The sequence below is a fragment of the Cavia porcellus genome, unplaced genomic scaffold (genome assembly GCF_034190915.1).
Source record: "Cavia porcellus strain 051 isolate PalLab524CR breed Dunkin Hartley unplaced genomic scaffold, mCavPor4.1 scaffold_4, whole genome shotgun sequence".
NCBI classification, from domain to species: domain Eukaryota; kingdom Metazoa; phylum Chordata; class Mammalia; order Rodentia; family Caviidae; genus Cavia; species Cavia porcellus.
In genome coordinates, this window is record NW_026947487.1 from 70,886,242 (window position 1) to 70,914,102 (window position 27,861).

A 27,861-nucleotide genomic window follows, 5' to 3' on the forward strand; every position below is an offset into this window, starting at 1 on the left:
AATTAAGAGCTGTAGCTCCCCCCAAGGAACGTGAAAGCTGTGCTGTGTCAACACATAACAAAAAAGACCGTCATGTATTTTATGAGTGTGACATGGAACATTTCAACACCCATCTTCTTGGTCTGGATACCAAAGAGTGCAGGGCAGGGTGCCAGCAAACAAAAATGTCAGTATTGCCTCAAGTCATGTGGCCATACAAACTGGTATCCCTGTTCCAGACAGCAGGATCAGTTTTCTGTTGCAAGCTTGCTAAGGAGCTGAAACAAGAAACCCCGGATGGCAGCTCTCCTTTTTGGAATGAGGAAGGTTGCTGTTGTATGCAGATTAGCTGTGGCAAGTAAACAGTCCTGGAGGAAGAAAAAGGTAGTTTCGCTGGTAAAACAGAGGATTCTCAGGCAAGGGGACTCAAACTGGGAGGGATTCCCAGGAGCCACTCACTCTGCCTTTCCTGGTTAAGGAACCAAATGATAGGATTTTCAGTGCAGTAAAAGAATTTAAATTAAACTGGCCTTTATTCTGAGGATGAGGAGAGAAACACTATGACTGCCAGGGTCTGGCTTTCTCTGCTGGATGCATGGTGTGGGGGGCGTATATATAGCTTTTGTCTGGGATGGTGCCTAAAGGTGGCATCCCTGATGCACAAGTAGCTGATTGGAACTCTTTTCATCCCATAGGTAAGTTGCCTAGGGGCGGGGAAAGGGACCTCAAGGTAAAGTCCCTTGGTCCCGCCTCCCACTGCTGTAATGTCCTATCTAGGGCAAAATCATTTCAGTGTTAACTATCCAATCAAAAGACACAAATTAACAGACTGGATCTAAAAACAAAATGCAACCATATGTTGACTAGGGAAACACATTTCATCTAAAAGGAAGCTCAAAGACTAAAGATGGAAGGATAGAAAACAATACTTGAAGCAAATAGAACCTGAAAGCAAGCAGAAGTAGCTGTCATATTATGACACAGGAAACTTTAAGCCAAAAATTGGTCAGAAGGGGCAAACATGACAATATGTACTGATAAAGAGAGTAATTCAATAAGAAGAGCTAACGAGAATGAATATTTATCCATTGAATGTTGATGTACTCAACTTATGCTGAAAATTATACTACACTAAAAAGAGATTGACAAGAATATGTTAAAATGGGAAGATATCACTTGCTTTCAGTTAAGAAGAACCAACATTGTGAAAATGGCCACACTCTCAAAACTGTTATAAAGATTTAATGCAATGCCATTCAAAATACCATTAACATACCTTATAGACCTAGAGAAAACATTCCTAAAATTCATTTGAAAACAGAAGTAACCTAGAATACCAAAGGCATTCCTGAGCAACAAAGGCAAGGCAGAAGGCATCACACTCCTTGACCTGAAATTGTATTACAAAGCTACAGTGCTAAAATCAAAATGGTACTGGCAAAAAAGCAGACCTGAGGATCAATGGAACAGATTAAAAGATATTATGGAAAAGATAAAGAGCCCCTTTTTATTTTTTTTTAATTTTATTTAAGAGGAAAAAGAGAAAAACACAAAACATAACAAAACGGTGTAAGGGTACACGTAATACAGAACTACAAAAAAACAAACAAACAAACAAACAAAAACATAACAGTAAGAAATCACCTGTTAATAGATTACATATTATCATCTTGGAAATAGTTGCTCAAATCACAGTATCAAAGAATACAAAGTGGACATTCAAACAGAGAGACTGCAAACAGCTGTGTTCAATGATCCAAAAACATTAATATAGTCAGCCATTTAACACCCCCAAACACACTTGCTGTTATATCCGTTAGAGCTCTTTTTTTCCCCCTCTTTTTTTCACAACAAAATTTACACATTTTGGATTTTATTACTCCTTAGTTCTTATTACTTTTTTGGGGGGAGAGAATAAAGTCGAATATGGCAAAACAAAGCTGTCAGTCAAAACCAAGGATAGACATAGCACATGATGTAGAATGTTCACTGAAGAAAGATAGCCTCTTTCATAAAAGGTACTGGAAAAATTGGCTTTCCATATCCTGAGGACTGAAACTAGACCCATGTTTATTCCCATGCAGTAAAGTCAAAAATGGGTTAAAGATCTAAATATTAAAATAAAATCACTAAATCTACTAGAAGACAAGCTAGGTAGAAATCATGGATACATAGAGACAGGCAAAGAGTTTATGAACAAAATGCAAACTACATGGGAAATACTTCAAAGAATCAACAACCGGCATCACATCTTATTTAAAAGTTTTGAACTTCAAAAGAAATCACTAACAAAGTGAAAAGGATACTCAAAGAATGAGAAAGAATTTTAGTCAGCAGGTCCTCAGAGTAAGGATTTAAATCCAGAACATATAATGAATTGAAAAACATCAGGCCCCCCAAAGTCAAAGACCCAATTCAAAAATGGGCATCTGAGGTGAACGCACATTTCTCAGATAAAGATATATAAATGACAAATAAATACATGGAGAAATATTCACCATCACTGGTCGTTCAAGAAATGCAAATTAAAACAGCATTGAGAATTTCATCTCACTTCAGAAAGAATGGCTGCCATCAAGAAATCAATTGATAGCAAATGTTGGTGAGGCTGTGGAGAAAAAGGAACTCTTTTCCACTGTTGGTGGGAAGGTACACTGGTGTGGCCACTGTGGAAATCAGTGTGGAGATTCCTCAAAAAACTAGGATTGAAGGTTACATTCAATCCAGCTATTCCCCTTCTGGCTACATTCCAGAAAAATCAAAAACAACATGTCACAGAGATATATGTGCATCCATGTTAATAGAAGCACATTTTGTAATAGCTAAATCTTGGAAACAACCCAAATGTCCTTCAACAGCAGAATGGATGAAAAATATCTGATTTTTTATACAATGGACTGTTATTCATCTATAAAAAATGATGATTTTTCAGGCTTTTACTGGTAAATGTAGGCAACTTGATATTATGCTCATAAGTGAAATAAATCAGACTCGTATTTGTAAATATCACACTGTCTGGTGTAATAATAATATTAATAATAAATTGAAAGAATAAGATACAAAATATACAATAGATATTGTCATAATGAAAGGGAAAGTGCTCAAAAGGAAAGAACAACTCGTAGGTGTCCATATGTAACTGTACGCATGTTTAAGCATGCAAGTAAGATAACCATACTACTAATTCTGTTCATCAAAAGGAATAGCTCATGCTGTCATTGTTTGATTGACTGTTCATTTTTATGCTTTGATTTTATGCTTGAATAACTACTTCTGAGATAACAAAATGTAATATGTTGACTAGCATTGATTTCTTACTGTTATTTTTTGAAATTATTATTTCCACCTTTTTTCTCTTTTGTTTTTTAAAAATAAAAAAGGAAAGGAGAAAACACACACACACACACACACACACACACACACAGACACACACAGGTAGCTAAGATAATTGTACTTCTGGTTGGTTCATAGAAGGAAACTGTGACTGCCTAAATTGTTTGGTCTTTATTGCATCCCCATATGTTGTAGTCTGAACATCTATTTTGAAGATAGGTATCTGCAATGAAGGCACTATGTTAATTTCCTATCAGCTTGTTTTGAAGACATGTGCCATTTTTAAGATTTTGTTTTGTTTTTATTGACTTGTTTTTTTTTAATCTTTTTAAAATTAAAAAAAAAAATTCCTCTAGGAGAGCCTTCACTGTGTCCCAAAAGTTTTGGTATGATATAAGAGTATCACTATGCTAAGCATATTAATTATTCCTTGTTTTCTTTTATGCCACCCATTATTTATTTAATAGAGCACTTTTTAAATTTTCTATGAATTTTCATAATTTCTGTGTTTTGCCATTAACTTTTAGTTCCCGTGCACAAGCATCTGGTAACATGCATGTTATAAGTTCAATTGTCTTTCATATTTAAGGAAGTTTTCTTTAGTGATCAGCATGTAGTCATTTGCTACTGAGAAAAATCTTTATTCTGTTGCCATTGAGTGGAACACCTACAGATATCCCTTAGCTCCATTTTTTCAAAGGTTTTTTTCAACTCTAATTTTTGCTGTCTAGAGGATCAATCTGTTTTTGATAGTGCGGTATTGACATCTCCCATTATAATTGTGGCTATGACGAGTGTACATTCCGTAGTGCTTATTTAGTAGTTAGTTGTGCTTATTTACTAGTTAGCTGTGTGTTGTGCTCCTGTGTGTTGTTTTTGGTGTGGAATTTTTGCCTTAACCAGTATATAGTAACTATCTTTGACTTCTTGATCAGTTTTGGCCTAAAGTCCACTTTGTCTAAAATTAGTATAGTTATACCTGTTTTTTTCAGGTTCCCATTGAATGAGATATTATTTGCCATTGATTGATTCATAATCTATGGGTTTGTTTTTGGGAAAAATGTCTTGTTTATATAATATACTATCAGATTATATTCTTTAATTCATTCTGGCTTTTGTGCATTACATTTGCAAAGCAAGGCCATTCACACTGAGAGTTATTATTGAGAGTTATCAGCATAGTTCTAACATCACATTATTTTTCTTTCACTGATTCCTCATATTTCTCTTTTACATACCTGCTCCTGATACATGGCATACGAATTTACTAGATTTTATTTTTAATTTTATTTAAAAGGAAAAAGAGAAAAACACAAAACAAAACAAAGTGGTGTAAGGGTACACGTAATACAGAACTACAAAAAAAAAAACAGTAAGAAATCGCCAGTTAATAGATTACATATTATCATCTTAGAAATAGGTTGCTCAAATCACAGTATCAAAGAATACAAAGTGGACATTCAAACAGGGAGGCTGCAAACAGCTGTGTTCAATGATCCAACCAAAAACATTAATAAGGTCAGCTATTTAACACCCCTAAACACACTTGCTGTTGCATCCTTTAGAGCTCTTTTTTTCCCCTCTCTTTTTTACAACAAAATTTACACATTTTGCGTTTTATTACTCCTTGTTCTTATTACTTTTTGGGGGGGGAGAATAAAGTCAAATATGGCAAAACAAAGCTGTCAGTCAAAACCAAGGATAGACATAGCACATGATGTAAAACAGAGTACAAGGTTATCAACAATGGTTATCAACGATGTCTCTTGTTTCCTTAAAAAGAATTGTCTATCTCATTAGATATTATAAAGTTGAACAAAACAGTAGAGAACAAGACCAATAAAACTTAGGCATTGTAAATATTACAGGACTTCCAAAGGAGACAATAGTCAAACCAGAATGGGCATCTTAGTGAATCTTATTGCCTTCAAAGTAGTTGCCTATACCCTCAAACTTGATACTATCATACAGAATGGAACAGACTCTAATCAGTCAAAACAAGATCGTGGGAGTATTACAGGACTTCAAAACAAGTTAATAGGAAATCAAAAAAAGTTACTATTATATATCCTGCTATTTTTTTTAATTTTCCCCTTAATTAAAACAAACAAGAAATAACTAAACAATTTTTTTAAAGAATAAGGGAGAGATTGAGATAAAACAGGGCATAACAATATAACAATACAGGTCAAAGCATGACTGTTTCAGCAACCTAGTGCTTCACCACCAAATAACCCAACTTAATAGTACTTACCAAAGTGTCTGTCTTTTTCCTTGAAATATTTGAATAAAACTTCATATACTATAGCTTCAAATATTTGCATATCAAGAAGACCAGAATAAAGCTTTTCCAATTAATAAGTGAATACATTATAAGGCTTCAAGGCCACATAATGGGGAATCATGATTACCACATATTTTTATATATTTGAATCATTACTTGCATTAGGGAAACTATTCGGTATTCACACATGCGAGATTGATTTATTTCACTTATGAGTATGGTCTCAAGCTGCGCCCATTTATTGATAAATATCTCATGTGATCCTTCTTTATAGCTGAATTATACTCCATTGTATAGAAATACCACAACTTTTTTATCCATTCCTCAGTTGATGGACACTTGGGTTGTTTCCAAGATCTGGCAATTACAAATTGTGCTGCTATAAACATAGGTGCACATATATCACTGTGGTATGATGCTTTCAGTTCTTCTGGGAATATGCCTAGAAGTGGAATAACTGGAATAAATGGAATTTCCAATCCCAACTTTTTGAGAAATCTCCAGACAGACCTCCAAAAACGCTGTACCAGTCTACACTCCCACCAACAGTGCAAGAGAGTTCCTTTTGCCCCACAGCCTCTCCAGCATTTGTTGTTGTTGGTTTTCTTGATCCTGGCCATTCTTTCAGGAGTGAGATGGTATCTCAGTGTGGTTTTAATTTGCATTTCTCTAATGACCAATGATGATTAACATTTTTTGATGTATTTATTTGCCATTTGCATTTCTTCATCTGAGAAGTGCGTATTCATCTCAGATGCCGATTTTTGGATTGGATCTTTGAATTTTGGGGGTCTGAGCTTTTTTAATTCTTTATATGTTTTAGACAAGAGTCCCTTGTCTGAGAGAGAGTTCACTAAAATCTTTTCCCAGTTTGTGGGTTTTCTTTTCATTATGCTGGAGATTTCTTTTGACATGCAGAAACTTTTTAATAAGAAGTGGTCCCAGTTATTGATTCTGGGAAGCATTTCCCGTGCGGTTTGAGTCCTGTTCGTGAATTCCCTGCCTACTCCTATGTCTTCAAGTTTTCTACCCAATTTGTCTTCCAATAGATTTAGTGTTTCTGTTTTAATATTCAGATCTTTAACCCATTTAGATTTTAATTTAGTACATGGTGATAGACATGGATCTAGCTTTAGTTTTTGGCAAATGGAGAGCCAGTTTTTCCAGCACCATTTATTAAAGAGACTGTCGTTCTTCTAGTGAACCTGCTGGGCTCCTTTATCAAAGATAAGGTGGTTGAGTGTGTTTGTAGTTGTGGTTGTATCTTCTAATCTATTCCATTGATCTTTGGCTCTGTTTTGATTCCAATACCATGTTGATTTTACTACTGTTGCTTTGTAGTATAACTTCAAGTCAGGGATTGTGATGCCTCCTGCTTTGTCTTTGATGCTTAGAATTGCCTTTGCTATTCTAGGTCTCTTCTGGTTCCAGATGAAATTTAGGAGTGATTTCTCTAGGTCTATAAGGTATGTTGACGGTATTTCTATTGGGATTGCATTGAATCTGTACAACAGTTTGGGGAGAATGGCCATCTTCACAATGTTTGTTCTTCCTATCCATGAGCAAGGGATGTCTTTCCATTTTCTGAGGACATCTTCAATTTCTTTTTTCAGTGTATTATAATTTTCACTGTATAAGTCTTTCACTTCTTTCATAAGAGTAATTCCTAAATATTGAGTTAACACAATGTATCAACTATTAAAAAGCTAAGGCAGATTCCCTGTCAGGAGTCCTATGTTTCCTGTCTACTTCCTTCTGACCAGCAGGCTGGCTCTGAATTTTTCTTATCAATTTGCCACCCTGGATCGAAGCAAAGGAAGTGGGTTGGTAAATTAAATCATTGTTCATCTTCACAGGATTTTACAGCCAATATTTCAGAAAAGAAATTTGTTTCAATTCTAAAAATAATTCGTATACTCTATGAGTCATAAAATGACTTCTTTTGAGTACATTTGAGTTTGAAATGGCTCTCTTAGTAGCTGAGCAAAATTTATACAACTATCTGTGAGCCCAATCTGTGAACAATAATAGGATCTAAAGGGGAAACAACAGTGTAAAGAAAGAGGACCTGGCCCTGTCACAATTCTGACAACTGTCTTTGCCTTGGACATTAAAAGATGTCATGAAACAAAAGGAAATATTCTCTCTTTTCACATAAACTAATATATGAGAATCAAACATTAACAATAAACATGGAATAGGAAAATATGGTAGAATTTTAAACAATCTTACCTTATTAAATCTGCCATCTCTTTTAATGTCACTATACAGAAATGAGATGTCCTTCTCAATGTATTGAGATATGTTTCTTTCTTTAGAGGATATATTTAATAGGCCACTGACAAACAACAACAAACTCAACTGTGCAGATTTTTATTTCATGAAATATTCTAGTGCCTAAGGTGGAAAATTTTCATGATCTCAATCGAGGAACATTCACTCCCTTTAAGCCATTGCTTCCCTTTTTTGCTCCCTTAACTAGGATCACAGATGCCAGAGATTGTAAGTCCTGGATCCACTCTCAAAGCATCCCATTTCAAACTTAAATGTCCTCAAGGAAAAAACACTTACACTAACCACTGAAACATCAAAGTACTTTCAAAAGCATGACACAACAATTCATTTGCATTAAGTACAGTATTTACTATGGAAGAGCACAAGAGTTGTTGTAGTATGTTCACATGTATTAGAGCACAATAATTCAGTTACACATGAGATAATTTAGGTGCAGAAGGATTTGTTCACTGAAAGGACTTACACCTACTCTAAGCCCAAGGGCCTTTGCCTACTGAACCAGAAAGAGAGCAAATTCACTGTGATGCTGAACACAGACTTACATTACGTAGGTTGGGCAGTTACTGATTCCATTTTCTTCAAGTGGTGGGCAGAAGTTTTGTCCCAAAAGTTCATTATTCTGCAAAGCCTAATAAAAATGGGAATTTGAATAAAATAAGTATATTTTTTAATTTTTTAGATTTTCTAACAAGTTTATCATAATTTTGTCCCTGCATTTTACCTTTTTTTTCTTTCTTCCTGAAAGCATATCAAGATTCACTTTCATAATCCTTGTCACAGCAAAGTAACTAGGCTTATTTTCTTGCCACTGAAGAGGCTTGGGGTTGAGGCATTATTTTCATTTTGACAATAAATAGACACTGGAAAGATTACCTCAAACTTGGTAGGATAAAACTGGTGTTGAGGGAATATTGTTGACCTATGACAGTAATTTTTTATTTCCTTTTGTTTTTATCACAATCAGTTGCAGTTATGGGAGCTACAAACATAGTGATACTAGAAATGTCCCTTAGTTTATTGAAGAGAAAGTTTTGTGCTATTCTGATTATTTCTTCTTTGAAACAGACAGTCCTCTTTCTTTTTTTTTTCTATGACTTATACTCTGAATAACATTTTGTCTACTCTTTTAAGATTATGATACCCAGTGTACTAACTGTTATTATTCTCTAATCATGTTGTTTTATATTTCTCTTAGAAGAAGGTTTTTTTGTTTTTTGTTTTTTTGTTTTTTTTTTTTTTACATACTATTAGCATCTACTTGTATTACACTGAAATTTAAAAAGAAACAGTTTTCTTTGGGGTCGATTATGGTGCTAAGTTAAATGTGTCTATGAGCATTACACAGTCTTTGTTTTTGTTCTTAGGTGAGATGGAAACTATGCATTCCAGTCTTCTGTTGTCTCATTTATTTCCTTATTGAATTGCAAAGCACCATTTCATCAGTGTTCTCTTTACTGTGAGATTTACCCCATCCTTCATCTCCCTCAGACAGTGGGGAGACTGTAGGAAACCTCAGGCCACTCCCTGACTTTGTGCTAAGCACAGCTAATAGGTATTTCGCCTCCTCTGCCCCTTAGAGTAATGGCCGGGAAAAGCAGATGGCCAGCATTTATTTTGCTTGCTTCCAGCCTGGGAACAAAGATGAGTAAGCACAATTACCATCAGGCCGAAGTATGCAATGTTGATGTATTGAAACCACTGGAGCGAAGACCCATTAGTTCCAAGAAGAGCTGCCACAATGTAAAACATCTACAAAACAGCAAAAGCCATGAATCACCACAGGTCCAGGGATTTCAGAAGGAATCCTAGGAAACATTTTTTATTGAGAAGACAACTACCTTCAAATAGATGCTATGCAAACTACCTATGCAGTGTTGTTTAGAAAATAATGACAAGAAAAGGATAAAGTATTTATTCGGTACAGACAATTTTTGTTTCACGTCTTTTTGAGACAAGGTTAGTTGAATCTTTGGATATGGAACTGATGAACTGATGAGCCAAATCTGTTGAGTATTCTAAAGACATCAGGCTCCTTTTTTCCCCTAAAAATATTGGCAATCCTGAAACAAATCTGAGCGCTCCTAGGCATCACATAATCCACTCTACTTCCTTACCAAAATAGAGTCATTTCCATCAGTTATTTAGAATGTAAGTCATAGGAAAAAAAAAAGAAATAAGACTGTCTGGTTCAAAGAAGAAATAACTAAAAAGCATAACAATTTCTCTTCAATAAACTAAGGGAAACTTATATTATCAGTGTGTTTCTACTCCCATAACTGCAACTGGTTGTGATAAAAACAAAGGTGAGTAAAAGATTGTTGTCATAAATCAACGCTATTCCTTCAACACCAGTGTTATCATATCAAGTCATTCTCAACATGTGGTCAGAAGCAGGTTTATACTAACACATAGCTAAGAACTGATAAACACCAGTATGCGGTGAATTACAGCAGATAATGTGATCAATGCGTCCATTTAAACTGAGGCAAAAGCAGCATTGCTATGACGATGCCTCAATTGCTCAAAATGAGCAATTTGCAGTGTGAGCTTCACACAAATCTTTTTCTAACTGAAACAAGATCTGCCATGATGTGCAAAAAAAAATCAATGTTGCTTGTGAATGTGTAAATATTTACACTTCATTTAACAAATGTTTCATGTATAGTAGATAATTTCTGGGTAAATGTAATTGTGTGACTGATTTTAAATGTCAATAGACATCAGTACATAAAATCTGTACAAGTATCAAATCAATGAAAACTTTTTTGCTTATTCAGATATTTTTTAGTGGTTCAAAAAGTATGGTTACTTTCTCAATGATATCTACACTGGTAGCTACAAAATTCGTATATGTAAGAAAAAAGTTTTGCCAAGTGCTTATGGCAGTGATGACAAATATTTTAGAGCTTTCAGGGATAACAGTTGGTTAGTATGTGTGATATAGGTTCACCACCACTGACCTATGGTAATTATCAATCATTTAGCAACATGTGCTCCTGCTGTAGCAGAAAAGATCCTTGTTTTAAAATCCAAAGAAAATCTGTTTAATTGATAATCTAAGAGAAAATATTTCATTAATCTCATAACTCATAACTTCCCACCTACGTGAGTGGAAAATTTAGATACATGTCAGATTAGAACTAGATCAGTATGTATTTAAAAAAATAAGTAGATATGTTGACATACAAAATTGCCACAAACCCATAAAGGCAGTGAGTTAGTACTGTGAACTTACAAATGTTTCAGCCTTTTAAGATTGTCTTGTATTAGCCCACATTAACATCACATTATGTTAGAGTTCACTGGAAAGTTGGCACATGCATTTAACATGTCTTACTCAAGTTCAATCTCTTTTATTTTCTGCCTCCCACAACTTGGTTCTCGCCTAATTCCAGAAGTATTACTCATGGTTTCCTGACCTGTCTTTACTTTTAATTGCTTTTTAATGTATTTTTTATGTTTATCACCAAAGAGAAAGCATGACATTTAATTATATGTGACTAGCCAATTTCACCTAACATGATAGTGTTTTGTTCCATTTATTTTCCTACAAATGACTTGATTTCATGCTTCTTTACAGCTGAGGAATATATATATATATATATATATATATATTACCTTTTCTTAATTCATCTGTTAATGGGTATGTCACAGCTTAGCCATTGTGAATTGCACTTATATAAACATGGCTGTGAATATATCACTACCTTATGCAGTCTATAATCCCTTCTGGGATACACCCATGTTGTGTGGCTGAGTTTAAAGATATTTCAAATGGTTTAAGTATCACATATGTTGTTTATTTTTCTTTTAAGGCAAAAGATACTAATGTTTGAGGGTTTTTTTCCCCTAAACTAAAACCTCAACAATGAGGTTTAATTGCAGTGTCAACACTTTGTGATAAAGAAGTGGATCTTCAGTTGTCATTTGTGCATTCATCTGCAGAAGGTTTGCCATCACTGGTTTAAACATTTGAGGAATATCCATACTGATTTCCACAGAGTTTGTAATAGTTTACCTTCCCAGCAACAATGTAGGCACTTTCTTTATCCCCTGAATTCTTGTTTGCAGCTGTTGTGTTTCTTGCTGTGTCTTTTTCTATTGGCTTATATGTATAGTTTGTGCAGTACTATTTCTGTTCACTATCTCCTTCTAAATGAATTTGAGATATGTATAAGGATGTCTCCACCCTTACTGTTTTGGCTGAGGACTGTTTTGTCTATTTTGATTCTTTTTAATTTGGAATGAAATTCATAACTGCTTTCTTCCAGTTTGCTGAATAATACTGCTTTGTTATAGGGATTGCACTGAAGATAAAGATCTTTTTTATGGCCATTTTAACAAATTTTACTCTCTCAAAACAAAAACAACAGATTTTTTCTCATTATCTATACTGCTTTGTTATAGGGATGGCATTGAAATATAGATCTCTTTTATAACCATTTTAACAACTTTTAGTCTTCCAATCCATGAAAAAGCAGTGTTTTTCCATTGTCTATTATTATTTTTTATTTCTTCAAAGTACCGTTAAGTTTCACTATAGAAAACTTTCACTTCTTTCATTATATGGATTTCTATGTATTTTAATTTTGAAGCATTAGTTAAAAATATTTTTCTGATTTCCTTCTCAGTGGTTTCAACATTGATGGCCAGAAGCACAAATTTATTTTTATCTATTGTTTTTGCATCCAACCGGTTTGCTCAACTTGTGTGTTAGATCTAAAAGACCTCTTGTGGAGGATTTTTATGTGTTATATGTATCCATAATGTAAAGAGTCATATCCCCTGCAAATTTAAGGATACTTTGGATTCATTTTCCTATTGAAAAATCCCTTTCTAATGAACTGAGATAAAATCAACTTGATCTCAATGTATAATTTATCCAATTTTCTATTGAATTCTGGTATCGAGGATCTAACTGAATAGTCTTACGTTTGTGTTCATGAAGGACATTGGTCTATACCTTTTCCATTTTTGTGGAGTCTTTATCTGGCTTTGCTATTTGTGTATTACTGCTGTCTTAAAATGAATTTGGACAGAAACATTTCTTTTCTACTATATGGAAAAATTAGGGTGAAGCATTGGTGTTAGTTCATCACTGAAATTCTGATATTATTCAGCTACAAATTTATCTGACCCTAGGCTTCTGCTAACTGGAGTTGTTTAATACTACTTCCACCTCATCACTCGTTATTGAAACACTTAGATTTTGAATACACTTTTGGCAAGATTTAGCTATTTCTCATTCATTTAGGAATTTAACAGTTTCTTCTAGGGTCTCCAAACTTTGGAGCATATATTTTAAAAGCAGCTTCTGATATTGCTCTGGATTTTAGGGATGGCTTTTATAGTTTCAAATTTTTATTTTAACTTTCTTAATTTGGGCCTTTTTATTCTTTTGGTAACTTTGTTTACATTTCAAAGAAACAAATCTTTGATTTGCAGATTCTGTGTGCTTTTTAAAGGCTCAATTTCATTATTTTCTACAATCCTCAAATTACCGTTTCTTTTACTGGATTGGGCCTCGTGTGTGTATCTAATTTTCCAATCTGTCTTTTACTTAAAGATTTACAATTATGAACAGTGAATGTTATTGTGAAAAAACATGTACATGGTCTTGCCACTTCCTTATCTTGTATTTGATTCTGTTTTATTGGTTATTCTTTTAACTTTTCATTCATTGAGCTTTATTTTTTCCCATTGTCTCTCAACTATTGTCAAGTTTATGTTTTAGTGTTATTCTTTAAGCATTTCCAGCAATGCTAGCCTGGCAGACATGAATTTGTTTAGTTTAATCTTATCATGTAAGTTATTTATATTTTCTTTGTAGGATACATTCCTACAAAGGAATTCTAGGATTGTAGGATACATTAGTCTGGGTTAGCAATTAGTTTCTTTTAGGTGTTAAAAATTTTCATTTTAACTCCTTTGGCTCTTTTATTCTCTTGGATCTCTTCTATTCTCTTGGGAGGATCTGCCATTATTCTCATAGATTGACACTACAAGCTGCTTGGCACTCTCCTAACAGCCTATAACATTGTTTCTTTGTTCTGAGATCCAAGCATGTTGACTGTGGTATGTTATAAAGAGTTTCTTTCCTGATTCTAAGTACCTCCTTCATTTAGGTACTTGTCTCATTTATAATTTTAGGAAATTTTCTGCTGTTATTTCATTGGATATTTTTAGTCTATTGTCCTTTACTTCAACACCTTCTATTAGGCCAACAGATTTAAGTTCATTCTTTTAGATTGATGTTGAAATGTATCTGTACTTGGATCAATGTTGCTTATTACTCATCTTTTCCCCTTCCTTACTCTGTATTCTAGCAATTTTCCACCTTTTTTGCACCAAATATTCTGTCTTCTGATTAACCTTGTCTGCTTCCTAAATTTTCAAAGAAATTTTTAAATTTAATTTATTGATGCTTTCACCTTCAGGATTTCTACATGGTTCTTTTTCAGAACTTCTCTTACTTACTGAAATAATCTTTTAGATGCTGCATTATCTCCTATAATTAATTCAATTGCTTTTCATATCTTCTTTGAGCTCATAGTCAATTTAATGATTACTTCATTCATCTGCTATTTTTAAATTTTCATTTTTTAAACTCTTTATCTCCAGTTTTATTTACTTCCTCAGCTGTAGTCTTAGCTTCTACAGAGTTGTGTCTTTGCAGGGATCTTATTGCTTTGGTTTCTCATCTTAGTTCTGCCTCTGTGTGCATTTTGGATTTCAATTTGGAAATGCATGTCCTCTCCTGTGTAGTTAGAGTGATATAAGTGACTATATCTTACTGATTACAGGTATGACTCCTTAGGAAAATTTCCACCTATCCTTTTCTGGATACTCCTAACACTGATGAACAGAATCTGAACATTTTTGAATTGCCATAATACAAGATGGTGATTCTTCTTTGAATAGTGCCTTCTCCAGTGATGGAAAAGTATGTACTGTGTTACTGTCAGTGTACTGGGACACAGATTTTTCTGTGCCTAATAGCAACCATGTGTGATTGTTGCTTCCACTGTCTAAATGGCCTAATGTCCTTCATGAAGTAGCACTATAATTCTATAGTAGAGACTAAGAGCTTGCTGTTTACCCACCAAGGCCTATACATAGACTCTACTTGGAAAGAATCCTACCTAATAGTAAAATTACAACTTTTCTGAAAAGTTGAAAGAACATTTTGTAAAAATATGAGACACACCCTAATATGAAACACACTGTATTTTTACTTTGTCACGTGTCTTAATTTTCACTGTGACAAAGAGTAATTCCAACAAAAATTATTTCTGCTGTGGTTGAGAACCAGGATTTCTCTTTTCAAACATAACAGGCATGAAGAAAATTTATTTGGCTGTACTATGAAAGAAGCTGCCTATCATAATTCTGCTATTTTTGAATTTCTCAAATATAAAAGTTTCATAATATGTCTCAGGAACTGTTTTTAAAAGCTAATTATCCAGCTAGCCACGGTGGTGTACCCCTGTAATCCCAGCATTCAGGAGGTTGAATTGGGAGGATCAGAGGTCAGCCTTAGCTACAAGTGAGTACAAGGCCAGACTGAACTATAGAGCAAGACCATGTCTCAGAAAAAGGATAGAAAGAAGAAAGAGAGGAAGAAAAAAGAAGGAAGCAAGGAATAAAGAAAGAAAGAAGGAAGGAAGGAAGGAAGGAAGGAAGGAAGGAAGGAAGGAAGGAAGGAAGGCAAGAAAGAAAGAAAGAGAGAAAGAAAGAAAGAAAGAAAGAAAGAAAGAAAGAAAGAAAGAAAGAGGAAAAAAGGAAGGAAAGAAGGAAGAGAGGGAGAGAGACAGGAAGAGCTAACGCTCAAATACATGTAAACCAAATTATAGTTAAGTATATTAGAACAGAGGTGACAAAAAAGATTGTACATGAGTATTGAGGAAAGCTATTAAATTCCTTTATAACTGTTTCAACTTATGATTTCCTGAAAGAAACAGAATCCCATATATTGAATCCTCAGAGCAAGATTTATATGACTGTGAGCATGTAAGAAAGATCAAAGACAAAAGATTCTCCCTCAGAGATGCACAGTTCCTACTCACCAACATAAACCAAAAGTAGTTTCCTATGAGAAATGTTAGTATGGGCAGCATGAGCACACTCTGACCTACAGTCATGGCCAGTTCCACCGATTCAGCTGAACAAGTCATCATCAAAATGGTAAGCATTGTAATGAAGAAAGCCTCCACGGCTGGTTTCAACCCTTTGGAAAAAAAGAAGGAATTAGTTCAGCTGCCTACATTGTTACGTATTTGTTATAGGTTACTGTGCAAATAGCATTACAATATTTTGAGAAACTGATATCAAAATGGAAAAAGTGACAATCTAATCAAGTATCCTAGTGCACCAATTTGATTGTCACCTGCATGTAAATGTACAAACATCACAGAATTTTCTATTCACATTTATTCCAAAGTCACTTTCCACATAGCACCTGTGATCAGTGCATGCCATTATGAATAATTTCAAGTTCCTGAGGTGGTTTTAATATCTTCAGGAAAGAAAAATTCTGCCGTAATTTAAATCCCCAGTGACAAATGACTCAGTGGAGAATGAGAAATTGAAGTTTCATAAATTACTTTGTAATAATGACCTGGTACTGTAGGTTAAACAGCCTGAAGATTGGGAAATAGGTACACTAATACGAGTCAGTAATGTAAGAGTTTGTGGAATATTCCTAACTTTTATGACACACATCTTTTTAATATAATGATAGATTTAAACACTATTAGTGGTCATATCCTTTATTGAGATATAACATATGTGTTTCTGGTGTATGTGTGTGTGTGTGTGCAATGAGTCAGTGGTGAAACGTTGAATATAATGCACAAATGAACTTTTCTATATCCATGAAATAAACATTTCAATTAATTCAATAAATTCAAATTAATTTTTCTCTCTTTGTACAATGAGAGAAGATGATACATGCATATATGGAAAATTTGATATATCTCTATATTTATTTATGTGTATGAACCTTTATGATTGTGTATATGTAATTAGATAAATATAGGTTTAAAGTTATAGATATGCTAAAGTTATTAAGTGCTTATCTAAATTTTATGTTTATTTAGACATACATGTTGAAAGACAGAAAATACAAATGGTTATGCGATAAATATTCCAACATTTGCAAGATAGGCTCAAAAAATCTTACAAATGTTTTCCATATTTCAGTATGAGTCACAATAAATGGTCATCTTAATAAAATATAATTCTACAAATAGTTTCATAAATTTTGTTTTAAAAAGTCTCCAAAATAACACCCACATTGAAAAGTTATTTTAGAGTGTGCATGTCTGGTGGTTACATGCTGCAAGCATGGCTTATGCAAGCAAGCCATAGCTTATGGCTTGGTCTGTAGTTTGGAGAACAGTAAGCGTACTGACAAAAGGAAAAGGGCTTCACATGTAAGTCTTGCCACTTACCTACTATGACGTAGGGTATGAAAGTGAGTATAAAACTGTGCAACATCCTCCTGGGAATCATGTCACACAACACTTTCCCAAGGAAATAAGATGACACTGTGTAGTATCCACACATATATTCATGCCTGTAGACGACAAACACAGTGTACATAACCCTGATAATTTAACAAGTAGTAAACTAGTTGATAAGGTTCTTTCTCTATAGATTTCTGCTGTTACACGTATAATAGGAGACCTTCACTGATCCCCCAGGCTCCACTAGCTCTTCATGCTCTCAGAGGTTAGGACTTCTGCACATCAGCCACAGGAGGCTCTCACTGTGATCACTCCTCATTACACGGCCCTCCAGTTGTCACCTACACTGTCCTCAGAACTCTGCACCCTGTCCACCCTCTGCATTCCGCACACTGTGTCACCTCACTCTCCTCAGAGACTGCACTTCCCCTTTCTTGCTGGCTCTCTGTTCAGAACAGCACTTGAAGCTGTGTTCTCAGTGGGCATAGAATTTTTCTTGCCTTACTTCTGATTATTAAGAAGGTGACATCATTATTGTCTAAGTCCTGAAATGCAGTTTCAGATTACTACTGTGGTTTTATTTCCGCTACTCTCATGCTTACAAAAGACTTCTTTTAGTGATTACACCTCTACCCTACAGAATCCTGTCAACCACCAAATCCTAATCTTTCTCCTTCATGACATCGATTCTGTCACAATTATAACTTCCTCTACTCTTTTCATTTTTTCCTCTCTGATGATTTCTTTCCTTGATATGGAAATGGGTGCAAATCCCTTCCATCTTTAAAAATATAAGAAATAAAATAATTCTCTTCCTTACTATAAAGAAGATTTTTGGCTCTTTGCACTCCCCCTCATATTATTTTGGTCACATTCTTTGTCAGCTTTACCTTCCAAGTTCAATTTAGTGACAGTTGCACTGCTTAATCTCCTGCAAGCCTCACAAAACTAACCAAAGATCCTTTAGACCCTGTATCACTGCTTCCTCTGCAACACTGCCCTTTCCTGAATAAAATCTAAACTCACAACTGTTTTAACTTGGCATCAGGTCCCATAAATGCTCCATTTTCCTCTGTTCTGTGACTACGTTTTCTCAATAAATGTTGGTAATTTCCATAAAAATTTAAAATTTCATATTATAAATGATGAATATTCACAATTTATAAATGAATTAAATATTTAAATAAGGAAAATTTAATAAAGAGTATGAATGGCCAGAATGACATTCTTTGCCATATTGTGGATGTAACCATTTGCCCAACATCCTCTAATGGCCCTTCCAAGACCTGAGCACTACTCACATAAAGAGCTTCTTCTCCTCTTGAAAGAGCTGTATTGCAGAGAAGAAGCTATAATAAATGGAATCTGTCAGTAAAAAGAGCATCCAGATTCTGTCAGGATAGAAAAGAAATGAAAACAGCTCAGTTATTTAAGTACATTCAGGTCAGTTTCCTACTCACAGGACTTTCCAAAAATGATACAACATTTAACTAATCAAAGACAAAGAAAGAATGTAGCCTGCTCCTAGGAAAATGGAGAGAGAGACAGAGACAGAGAGAGACAGAGAGAGAGAGAGAGAGAGAGAGAGAGAGAGACAGAGACAGAGACAGAGACAGAGAGACAGAGAGACAGAGAGAGATCAAAAGGGCAGAATTAAAGCAGACACTAGTTCAACTCCTCTCATGACCTGAAATTGAGACTTGCAGGGAATATCTTTTGCTTCAGCTGAGGTTGCTGTATTATTTTTAAAGGGGAAATGTTGAAGTTCTGGATTTTGCTTGACTCCTACATGGATGTTTTCTGTAATTACTAAGGCCCTGAGTTTTTTTTTTTTTTTTTTAAATCCAACCATGGCCTGGAATACGTACAAGTCCTGAATCTTTTCATCATGCTCACAGAATATTATATTCATGGGAGCTAGAGTTTGAACCACATGCTTTCATGGGTCTCAACTACAGTTAATCATAAAGAAAGTGAAGAAACAGCAACACCATGTCTTTGATTTTCAATTAGAAGCAAAGCTCCTGTCTGTCCTCTTGCTGATAGCTAAAATTTTGGTAATGCAATGTACCATTACTGAATGTCAAGAAAGAATAAAATTCAAAGACAAGTTAAAATGTCACTGATCATTGAGGACATATGTTAGTGAAATACACACACACACACACACACACACACACACACACACTCCACACAGTTTGTAGCTACATATATATATATATAGCTCTTTGAGTATTGAAATTCAGACAGAAGAAAAACTGTATCAATCAGGAGTTTGGATAGATTTGTATGGAGAATTACAGTTCTTCTGGACATGGAGATTATTTCTGCAAAGATAAAAAACAGGTATAGAGTTGCATGCTGGTGATAGCTGTATATGGGATGTACTTGGTGCTACTGAACTATACTTTTAAAATAGTTAAAATTGAAAATAACTGTTTTATGTACATTAAATTGACACACATATATTCATATGTGATGAAGAAAGTAAATGGTGTTATTTAGTTTTCATATGTCAACTCCTATCAGTAATACAATATTGTACTGTAATTCTTTTACATTAAAATTCCTAACAGAAAGCCATACACTTGAACAAAGTAACAACATTTATTGCAATCAAGAAATAAAATTACTTACCTGTTTTGGATGGCAGTGCAATCATTTTTTATCCCAAGGAAAAAGGCACTTATAAGCAGTCCTTCTATAATTACATTAATGATCTTTCCAAAATAAAATATAAAAAAGCAATCAGAACAAATTTACTTCACATTTAGAGGTGAAATTTTTACACATTATGACTATTAGGATAGATATAGATTACAAAGATAGAGATATCACCATTCAACTAAAGACTTTAACAACAGTGGCCAAAGTTTCATGATAAATATAAAGTATACTCTATTAGACTGCTCCTTACATTAAAGTGAAAATTTATGAATTGTTTGAGGAGCTGATAAGATAACAGAGGAGACGGCAATAAAAGCTAAATTTCCTCCCAGGCATCATCAGATCAGGGAACAGCTCAAATGATGAGCTCATGAATGCCATGAAGTGTTACAGAGCAATGCAGGCAACTGGAGGGGTGCTTGTGGGAACAAAATAAAGTCTGCATGGCTAAGAGCTGTGTGCTAATCTGACATCAAGGTCTCTGCCAGTGAAAGTGAACATGCACAGCTTCATACTAAAAGAGGAAAAAGTGAAAACAAGACTAATTTCAACAGAATTTTAGGGCTCTTATGTACCTCAGAAGTAGAGTTTGCTTAGCATGTACAGGAATCTGGGTGTTATGGCTCAAATGTTGTGTTAACTTGAGAAGTCTATAAGCAAATCTAATGACTCATTAGCCCTACATCCTGGGGTACAGAAGACAAGTAGTTACAATTCTAGAATATTGTCATTGTGTCAATTTGAGAAGGTCAGAATGTTAATTGATTCAGCAGGGGGTCAGGGTCCCTAGTTTGCGATATCCTCAACCTTTACAAGTGGAGTTCACACAGATGATGTTAGTGCTACATCCATCCCAAGGTAGCAGCTTGTGTACAATAAAAGAAAAATGAGAAGGGACTGATTGCTGATTCTTCAGAGGAGTGCCTGTCTTCGCCTTCAGTTTGCACTTGTCTCCTGGCTTCTGGCATAGGCTGTTTATCTTCTGGCTGGGACTCTTCAGCCTTCATCATAAGCTTTCAGCCCTTCATCATACATTCTCCAGTGTTCTGCTGTCAACCCATCAACCTCCTGATATAGACTTTCATGGGACACTGTAGTAAGCTCCAGCCCTTGGGCTGGATACTTCAACCTCCAGCATACAGACACCCTCTGCAAATTCCCTCATCCAATTTTGTGGCTGACCATGGTAAGCCAATCTGCTAATTTCTTACACATTTGTATGTCTTGGCTGTATCTGTTTCTTTAGTAAACCCTGAGTGATACACTGGGATTGATTCCCAGTACCAAGAACTGAATGAATAATAAACTTTTATAAAAGCACACAATGCCATACCTACAGTAAGTAGTTATGCGTGAACAGAATGCCAGTTATCCAATGTCTAAGAAGTCCCTTACTGCATAGAAAAGGGAACTGTCATCTTAACCAAATGTTTCAGATAGCTTTCCCTAGGATACTGAAGAGATGCCTTTACTCCTCTCTGTCACTGTTTCTCCATCAACCTCTGCCCCTGAGGCTTGAACTCCACACAGCCAACTGAGCTGTCAGTGCTTGCATCTTTCGTCTACTCTGTGTGGATGGCTCCCAGGGGGACTGCACAAACATCTCCTTTGTTTTTAAAATGAAAAGTCTCTTACCTAACACCAATTAGCTAAGGCTTCAGCACTACTTTATGAGGTTATATAATGCATGTATTTTTCTTGTAGTTACACATGGATTGCAGACAGCAACATTAGAAACGATGATTTAAAAATGAAAATACACTAACGTATATTTTGGAACTGCCATAATTGTAAAAATCTTAATATAAGAGCAGGCTCAAGACATGAGGTAATTTATCAAGGTTTTAAAACTTTAAAAAATGCAAAGTAGTAAAACATAATAATAGTCTATAATGACTAGTTTGTGAAAACCATAGTCTATGAAGGATACCATTGAAATGTTCAACTCATTAGATGATTTTTAAAAGTCCCTTGACAATCAAGTGTAATATGAGGGTGACTGCATTACCCAGACATATTTTCATTACACTTTGAATATACTCCTCTTTGTTTCATCACAACAGCATTCCAAGATAAATGCTGATGGCTTTATCAACATGCACTATGGTCATGTGTACAATAATCTATACTTTTGTTTAGTAAAACATTCTATGAATGATGTTCATCAAATTAGCCACTCTCTACCCTCTGTTTTTTCCATTGAAGCATGATACTATATGCCATGTCCTAGTTTCTCATCGTGGGACACATTACCTAAGACCCATAATTAAACACAACACCTAATACTTAAACCATTCATGATTATTAGATATTTCAGTCCAGACTTAGCTGGTTGCAAGACAGAAACTATGTGTGGAAAGGGCCTGGGTAGAAGAAAGATGCTCATGATATGGTGTACAGGAGGCAGACACAGAACAGAGGCTGCAGGGAGGGAGGTGTATTCTTCCAGGTCATGACCCAACGACCTACTGCTAATCAGTTCAGATCTCCAAGCATCAAGTGAACTACAACATGCAATCACTTCCTAAAACCCATCATCCAATCCCTTTCTAAGATCCTACTTCTGAAAGCATGTGACTTTGTGAGAATACAAGATCTAAACTGTGATATACCAACAATATCACTATTACCAGTAGGATGCCTCACACAGGTTTGAAAGTTCTTAAACTATTTCAGTCAGTTTACAGATATATTTTCAAAACAGCGAATTTCTTAAGAAACTCCTGTTTTTTAAAATGTGCAAGTGTGTTACTCATTTGGTTACCAAAAATGTCTTTAAGCAAACTGAAGATTTAACTAAAAACAAATGATACTGCTATAATCATTGGACAGTTGGTCTCAATCCTTTTTTGATACAAAAGCAGATGAAACATGATAAGAAATTAGCTCTCCAAATATGTTACTGTTCAAATGTATTTAGTCACTATTTCTGGTGGTGAGTTCTGAGGGATGTTTATGGCTGTCACTGATAGAATGAATCCACATTCAAATGTTTAATATGTGTTATGGATTAAAAACTGGTGGTCATCTTAACACCAGCTGGATTAAATCAGCACAATTCTGAGTGTAGATGTTCCACCTGAGAGAAGTTGTGAGCATAAATAGAGACATGGAGAAGACGAGCGAGGCATTGTGGGTTCTCCTCTGTGTTGCGGTTTGAGCTGTTGGTTCTCCTGGAGGAGCTCATCATGACTAGCTTCCCCAGTGTAAGTTTGACCATTGTCATGGGAGGAGCTTGAGACCATGTTGGTGACAGCATGTGTGGTTCACTTTGGGGGAGCTCTGGTCCTTACATGAAGCATCGCTTCCTGGCTCTGGAGGGGAAGACATGTGTCATTTAATCTTCAGGACAAAATTCACGCTGGCTTTCTGGCATGTACTCAACTATTCCTACCCTCAGAAGAGCTCTGGACCTCTGTGTCTCTGAGGATGGCTGTTGTGCTTTTCAGGGCAGCCCTGGTCCTCGCTTGGAGCATGACTTCTTGCCTCCAGTGTAGAATCCTCAACCTACCAGCACAGCTCCTTCTCCCCACTGGCATAGACTTTCTGACTTCCACCGGTTACCTTTGGACCTTCTCTGCACAGATTCGTAAAATAGACTGAGGTGAGTCCTTCTTGTGGGCTCTAGACCTCCAGTTGGACTTGTGGGAGGCATTGTCATAGTCTCTAGGTTTTCATCTGGACTTACACAAGATACTGCTTTGGGATCCAAGCCCTTGGCTAAATATTCTGAGTCGTTAGTGTTGTGGATAGATTTCCTGCACTTTCTTTTGCTAACTCTGGGTGACCATCATAAGAGAATAAAATAAATTCCATGTCCTGATTCTAATTGTTGTCCTCACAATCCCTAAATACAAAAATATGCTCATAGAAAGGACTCTCCATGTGACAAACTATTATGTCTGCCACATTGATTTGTCTGAAAAACCCATGGCACATTAAATGAACACTATACTCCTTAAACAGATAACCCACTCATGGCAAGATCTTCAAAATACAACCATTAGTAAATGGCCAATGCTGGAACACTGAAACATAAAACAAGTGAAAGCAAAAAAAAAAAAAAAAAAAAACAGATGTAAGAAAATAGATGTAAGATTTATCTTCAGAAATTCATAAACATTTCAATAGCTCCACATAAAAAAAACCAGAGAAATAATAAACCTAAAGGATGAAGAATCTATCTCTAGGGTCAGTGACCAATAGCCCAGTGACTAGAGGGTCAAACATATATTTGTGCAAAGCTGTGAGATAACAATAAATTTTACCAGTATTACTGATAGTGTGAGGGGATCAAGAATATTTCTTACAATAATAAAAAATACATGAAATTCAAATTTTGTTGTCCATAACTAAAATTTTATCAACACATAACCTTGTTCATTTCCTTACATTAGTTATAACTGTAATCACAATAAAGTAGCAGGATTCATGACCTAAGAAAAAGACCATACACAGATTACACAAAGCCTAACATAATTACTTTGTGGTCCTTTGCCAAAAAGGTTTTTTTACTGCTGTTCTACTATTCCAGTGTTTCTAAACTTGATCAATAATTGCCATGCAAAATTCAGGGGGATACAAGGTCCTGCACTTTTTCTAAAGATTGGTGCTTCTCTGAACCTCCTGGATTCCCTTTATGGAAATGGGTTTCCCTAACAGCAAACCACCACAGCCCTGATGTGTACAAGTAGTTACATTTTAATCATACGCTTCCCAGAGCTACCATATACTTATCTTGGATCAGATATATATAAAACACTTATTTAGCAAGAAAGAAAACCCCTCATGCAAAAATTCCATGAAAGGTTTTAAAGAACTGAAAACATCACATTACAGTGATGCAGGCATACTCATCATGTTTATAACATAAGCTCTTTTCTCAGGCAGCTCACAGCCCTCATGTCCTTCAGGTCAACTCGGAGTTGCTGAGTTCCCTCACTGCCTGATTTCAACCATAAAACAACCTCCTCTGATCGCCTCCCCTGTCTGCCTCTCTCACCCCTTTATTGCTCAGACTTATAGCACAATTCCTTCTATCACTAGACATGCTTTGTTTATTTTTAATTATACTTATTCAGCCCTCACAACAAGATAACTTTCATGAAAGCAGAGATTTTTATGTTTACTCATTGTGCTCACTATTTATTGTATTAGAGTTCCCAGGGTGCGACATGGACTTCCAGTGGTTTTCTGTAATGTACCAGAGAATGAAAGTGAACAGCTGTTCAAAAATATTAATTAAGTAGTATTTCCATTAGTTGAAGTATTTTCAAGCAAAATTATAATTCTACTTAGAGTTTCCATCATAGGTTGTGTTAAATATTCTGGACTATTCTAACAAAAGCTTTCAAGATTTAAAAAATTTAAATGTGTTTTCATGTTCTTTTCATTGTTTCTACATCCCAGATAGAGTAAGGATGATAAATACAAGAAGAGTGGGTAGGAGATAAAGAATCCTGAAGAAGAATAAATCAGAACCAAGTTTTTCCCACATAACTCTTTTGCAACACAACGAAAACCATCCTCCAGGTTACCTGAGTTATAGAGGTCCAGTGATCACCCAGGAAGTTTTTAAATGAGCGCCAGCTAATCCATCTGAATTGCTGCCAAAAGGAGGTCACGTAGGTAAAGTCCTGGAAGGCTGAGCTCTTCTTCTTCTGACCCTCTAAGAGGTGATCTAGTTCAGCTTTTGTATCTCTGTATAAGGATGAATTGGCATAGTACTCAGCTAAGTTTTCTATGGCTGGCTCATCTCTCATGGAAAATTCTTCCATCTTCTTATCTTTGTGATAAAAGTGAATGAGAAAACAAACAGTATTACAGACAAGAAATTACTAAATTCATTTCATTGTGACTCGTTTTTTGTATCACATCTCAATTCTACAGCATTGGAATAAAGATTAACAGATTTTCCATGACTATACACACTAAAAGGTCTCATTTTACTAGTGTCATAACCATATGCATATAGCAAATTTGCTGACCACTCCATTTCAGCACTAAATTCTTAAAAAGAGACATTATTGCACTGATGTATAACTGTAAATATGAAACTAAAGCCCGTGTATTGTACTCTGTGCAAAGCCTAAAGCACAAAGCTTCTTATTTAAAAAATAATGTACAGTTAAGTTTTTTATTGATGATGATTTACATCTTGAGAACTGCCTGGGCAAATTATCAAAACCATATATGAAAAAGAAAGAAAGAAAGAAAAAGAAAGAAAGAAAGAAAGAAAGAAAGAAAGAAAGAAAGAAAGAAAGAGAAAGGAAAGCAGGAAGGAAGGAAGGAAGGAAGGAAGGAAGGAAGAAAGGAAGGAAGGAAAAAACTGCATTGATAGTAATTTACAAAACCTTCTAAGATGAGTTTTCAGATTGCTAAATCTCAGCCACTATAGTTCGCTAACACTCTGTAAGTCTTACAGACACACATACATTCATGGTGTTCCTCCTCTCCGTCTGATTCCATAGCAGGGAAGACTCCACTGATAACGTCCAGCAAAAAGTCTGCAGAGTTGATGTACAGCTTATAGTTGTAACCTATGGAACAAAGAAGATGACCTAAGAAAACAAAGCTAATGATGTTGGAAATTAAAAGCATTCATATCAGAGGGTAAGTGAGGTGAGACAGGTGAACATGGAATATAAAAACTTCTCTCTCTCCCTCAACTTTTCTCTTCTCCCTTGAATCATTTAGCTTATAAGAATGTATGTGATGTCTCAGTGACTCTCTTTATCATACATATCGGAAAAAATATTAGTGACAGAGTGTATGTGCTCTCTGAATTTCCCTAGGAAACAATGGAACAGCGCTACACGTGGAAGCAATGATGACTTCTCTACCTATTCACCTCAGAAGTCTAAAATTTGTCATTCTATTATTATCTCCACACACACAAGAAATTCACACAGTGGCATTCTGCAGAGAATGTGACAAATGTAGCACACCTGAACTCTACTTCTTATAGTGCAATCATCTCAACTCAGCTTGAAATCTGCTAGTGAAATTCAACTTCCATAGACTCTACAGATTCTTATACAGTATGCATATTTATTTTTAAATTTAATGAATTTTAAAAAGTCATAATAGGACATGTGGCTAGTAAATATTTAAAATTGTACTTAGGTCAGGAGAAACATTGTTAATCATACGAAAATATCTCAAAAATTAAGCAGAGATCATTTACCATTAAAACTAAGTCACTTGACTCAATCTAATTTAGAAGTAGTGCGGAAAAATGATAACATTAAAAAGCAATTGAAGAATATAGGGAAATGGTAATTTTGAGGCCAGGCTGAACAACTTAGTATTCATGAGACACAAACGTTCAAGTGACAAGTAACTAACTGTGAGTCCAGCATACTAATTACTAAACTCTTGAGAAAAAGTCACCACACCTGGAAAGCAACACAAGCACAAGTCAAGACACATGCATGGACACAATCTCAAATAGGACAGAAAATGGAAAGGGATCTAAACTATAAAGTACTAAAAATATAGAAAAGTTATAATACTAATCTGTAAAAAGATGCTTTTAGAGTGGTAGAACCCAAGGTTCATCTACACAAAGTCAAACAGCAATCCTGTGACTTGCTATGCTGTCTTCCTTGATTCTTTGCGTGGGGCGTCTGCTTTGTGCAACTCAACCATACCTGCTGATGCAAGGTGCTCTGCAGCCATCTGTGCAGGGCCATGGAATATTAGTTTTCCTGCAGTCAGTAAAGTGAGGCTATCAAACATCTCGAAGATGGGATGCCGAAGTTCATGAATGGAGAAGATTATTGTTCGTCTCTTCTTAGATATCCTAGAAAGTAGAGAAAATAAGCAGTCATTACA

At 35.3% G+C, this 27,861-nt stretch overlaps 1 protein-coding gene across 2 annotated transcripts in view; it reads right to left on the reverse strand.

The window, feature by feature from the left end:
- The window catches only part of LOC100715785 (broad substrate specificity ATP-binding cassette transporter ABCG2-like), a 57,092-nt gene that overhangs the window by 4,603 nt on the left and 24,628 nt on the right, over positions 1-27,861 (reverse strand). For both annotated transcript variants that reach the window (XM_063247255.1, XM_063247256.1), the window contains exons 7-15: positions 27,678-27,829; positions 26,460-26,564; positions 25,563-25,810; positions 19,996-20,078; positions 18,660-18,749; positions 17,344-17,468; positions 15,958-16,118; positions 9,551-9,640; positions 8,434-8,519 (exon numbers count right to left, since the gene is read on the reverse strand). In XM_063247255.1, the coding sequence (XP_063103325.1) occupies positions 8,434-8,519; positions 9,551-9,640; positions 15,958-16,118; positions 17,344-17,468; positions 18,660-18,749; positions 19,996-20,078; positions 25,563-25,810; positions 26,460-26,564; positions 27,678-27,829 (1,140 nt within the window). The remainder of the gene's footprint in view (positions 1-8,433; positions 8,520-9,550; positions 9,641-15,957; positions 16,119-17,343; positions 17,469-18,659; positions 18,750-19,995; positions 20,079-25,562; positions 25,811-26,459; positions 26,565-27,677; positions 27,830-27,861) is intronic.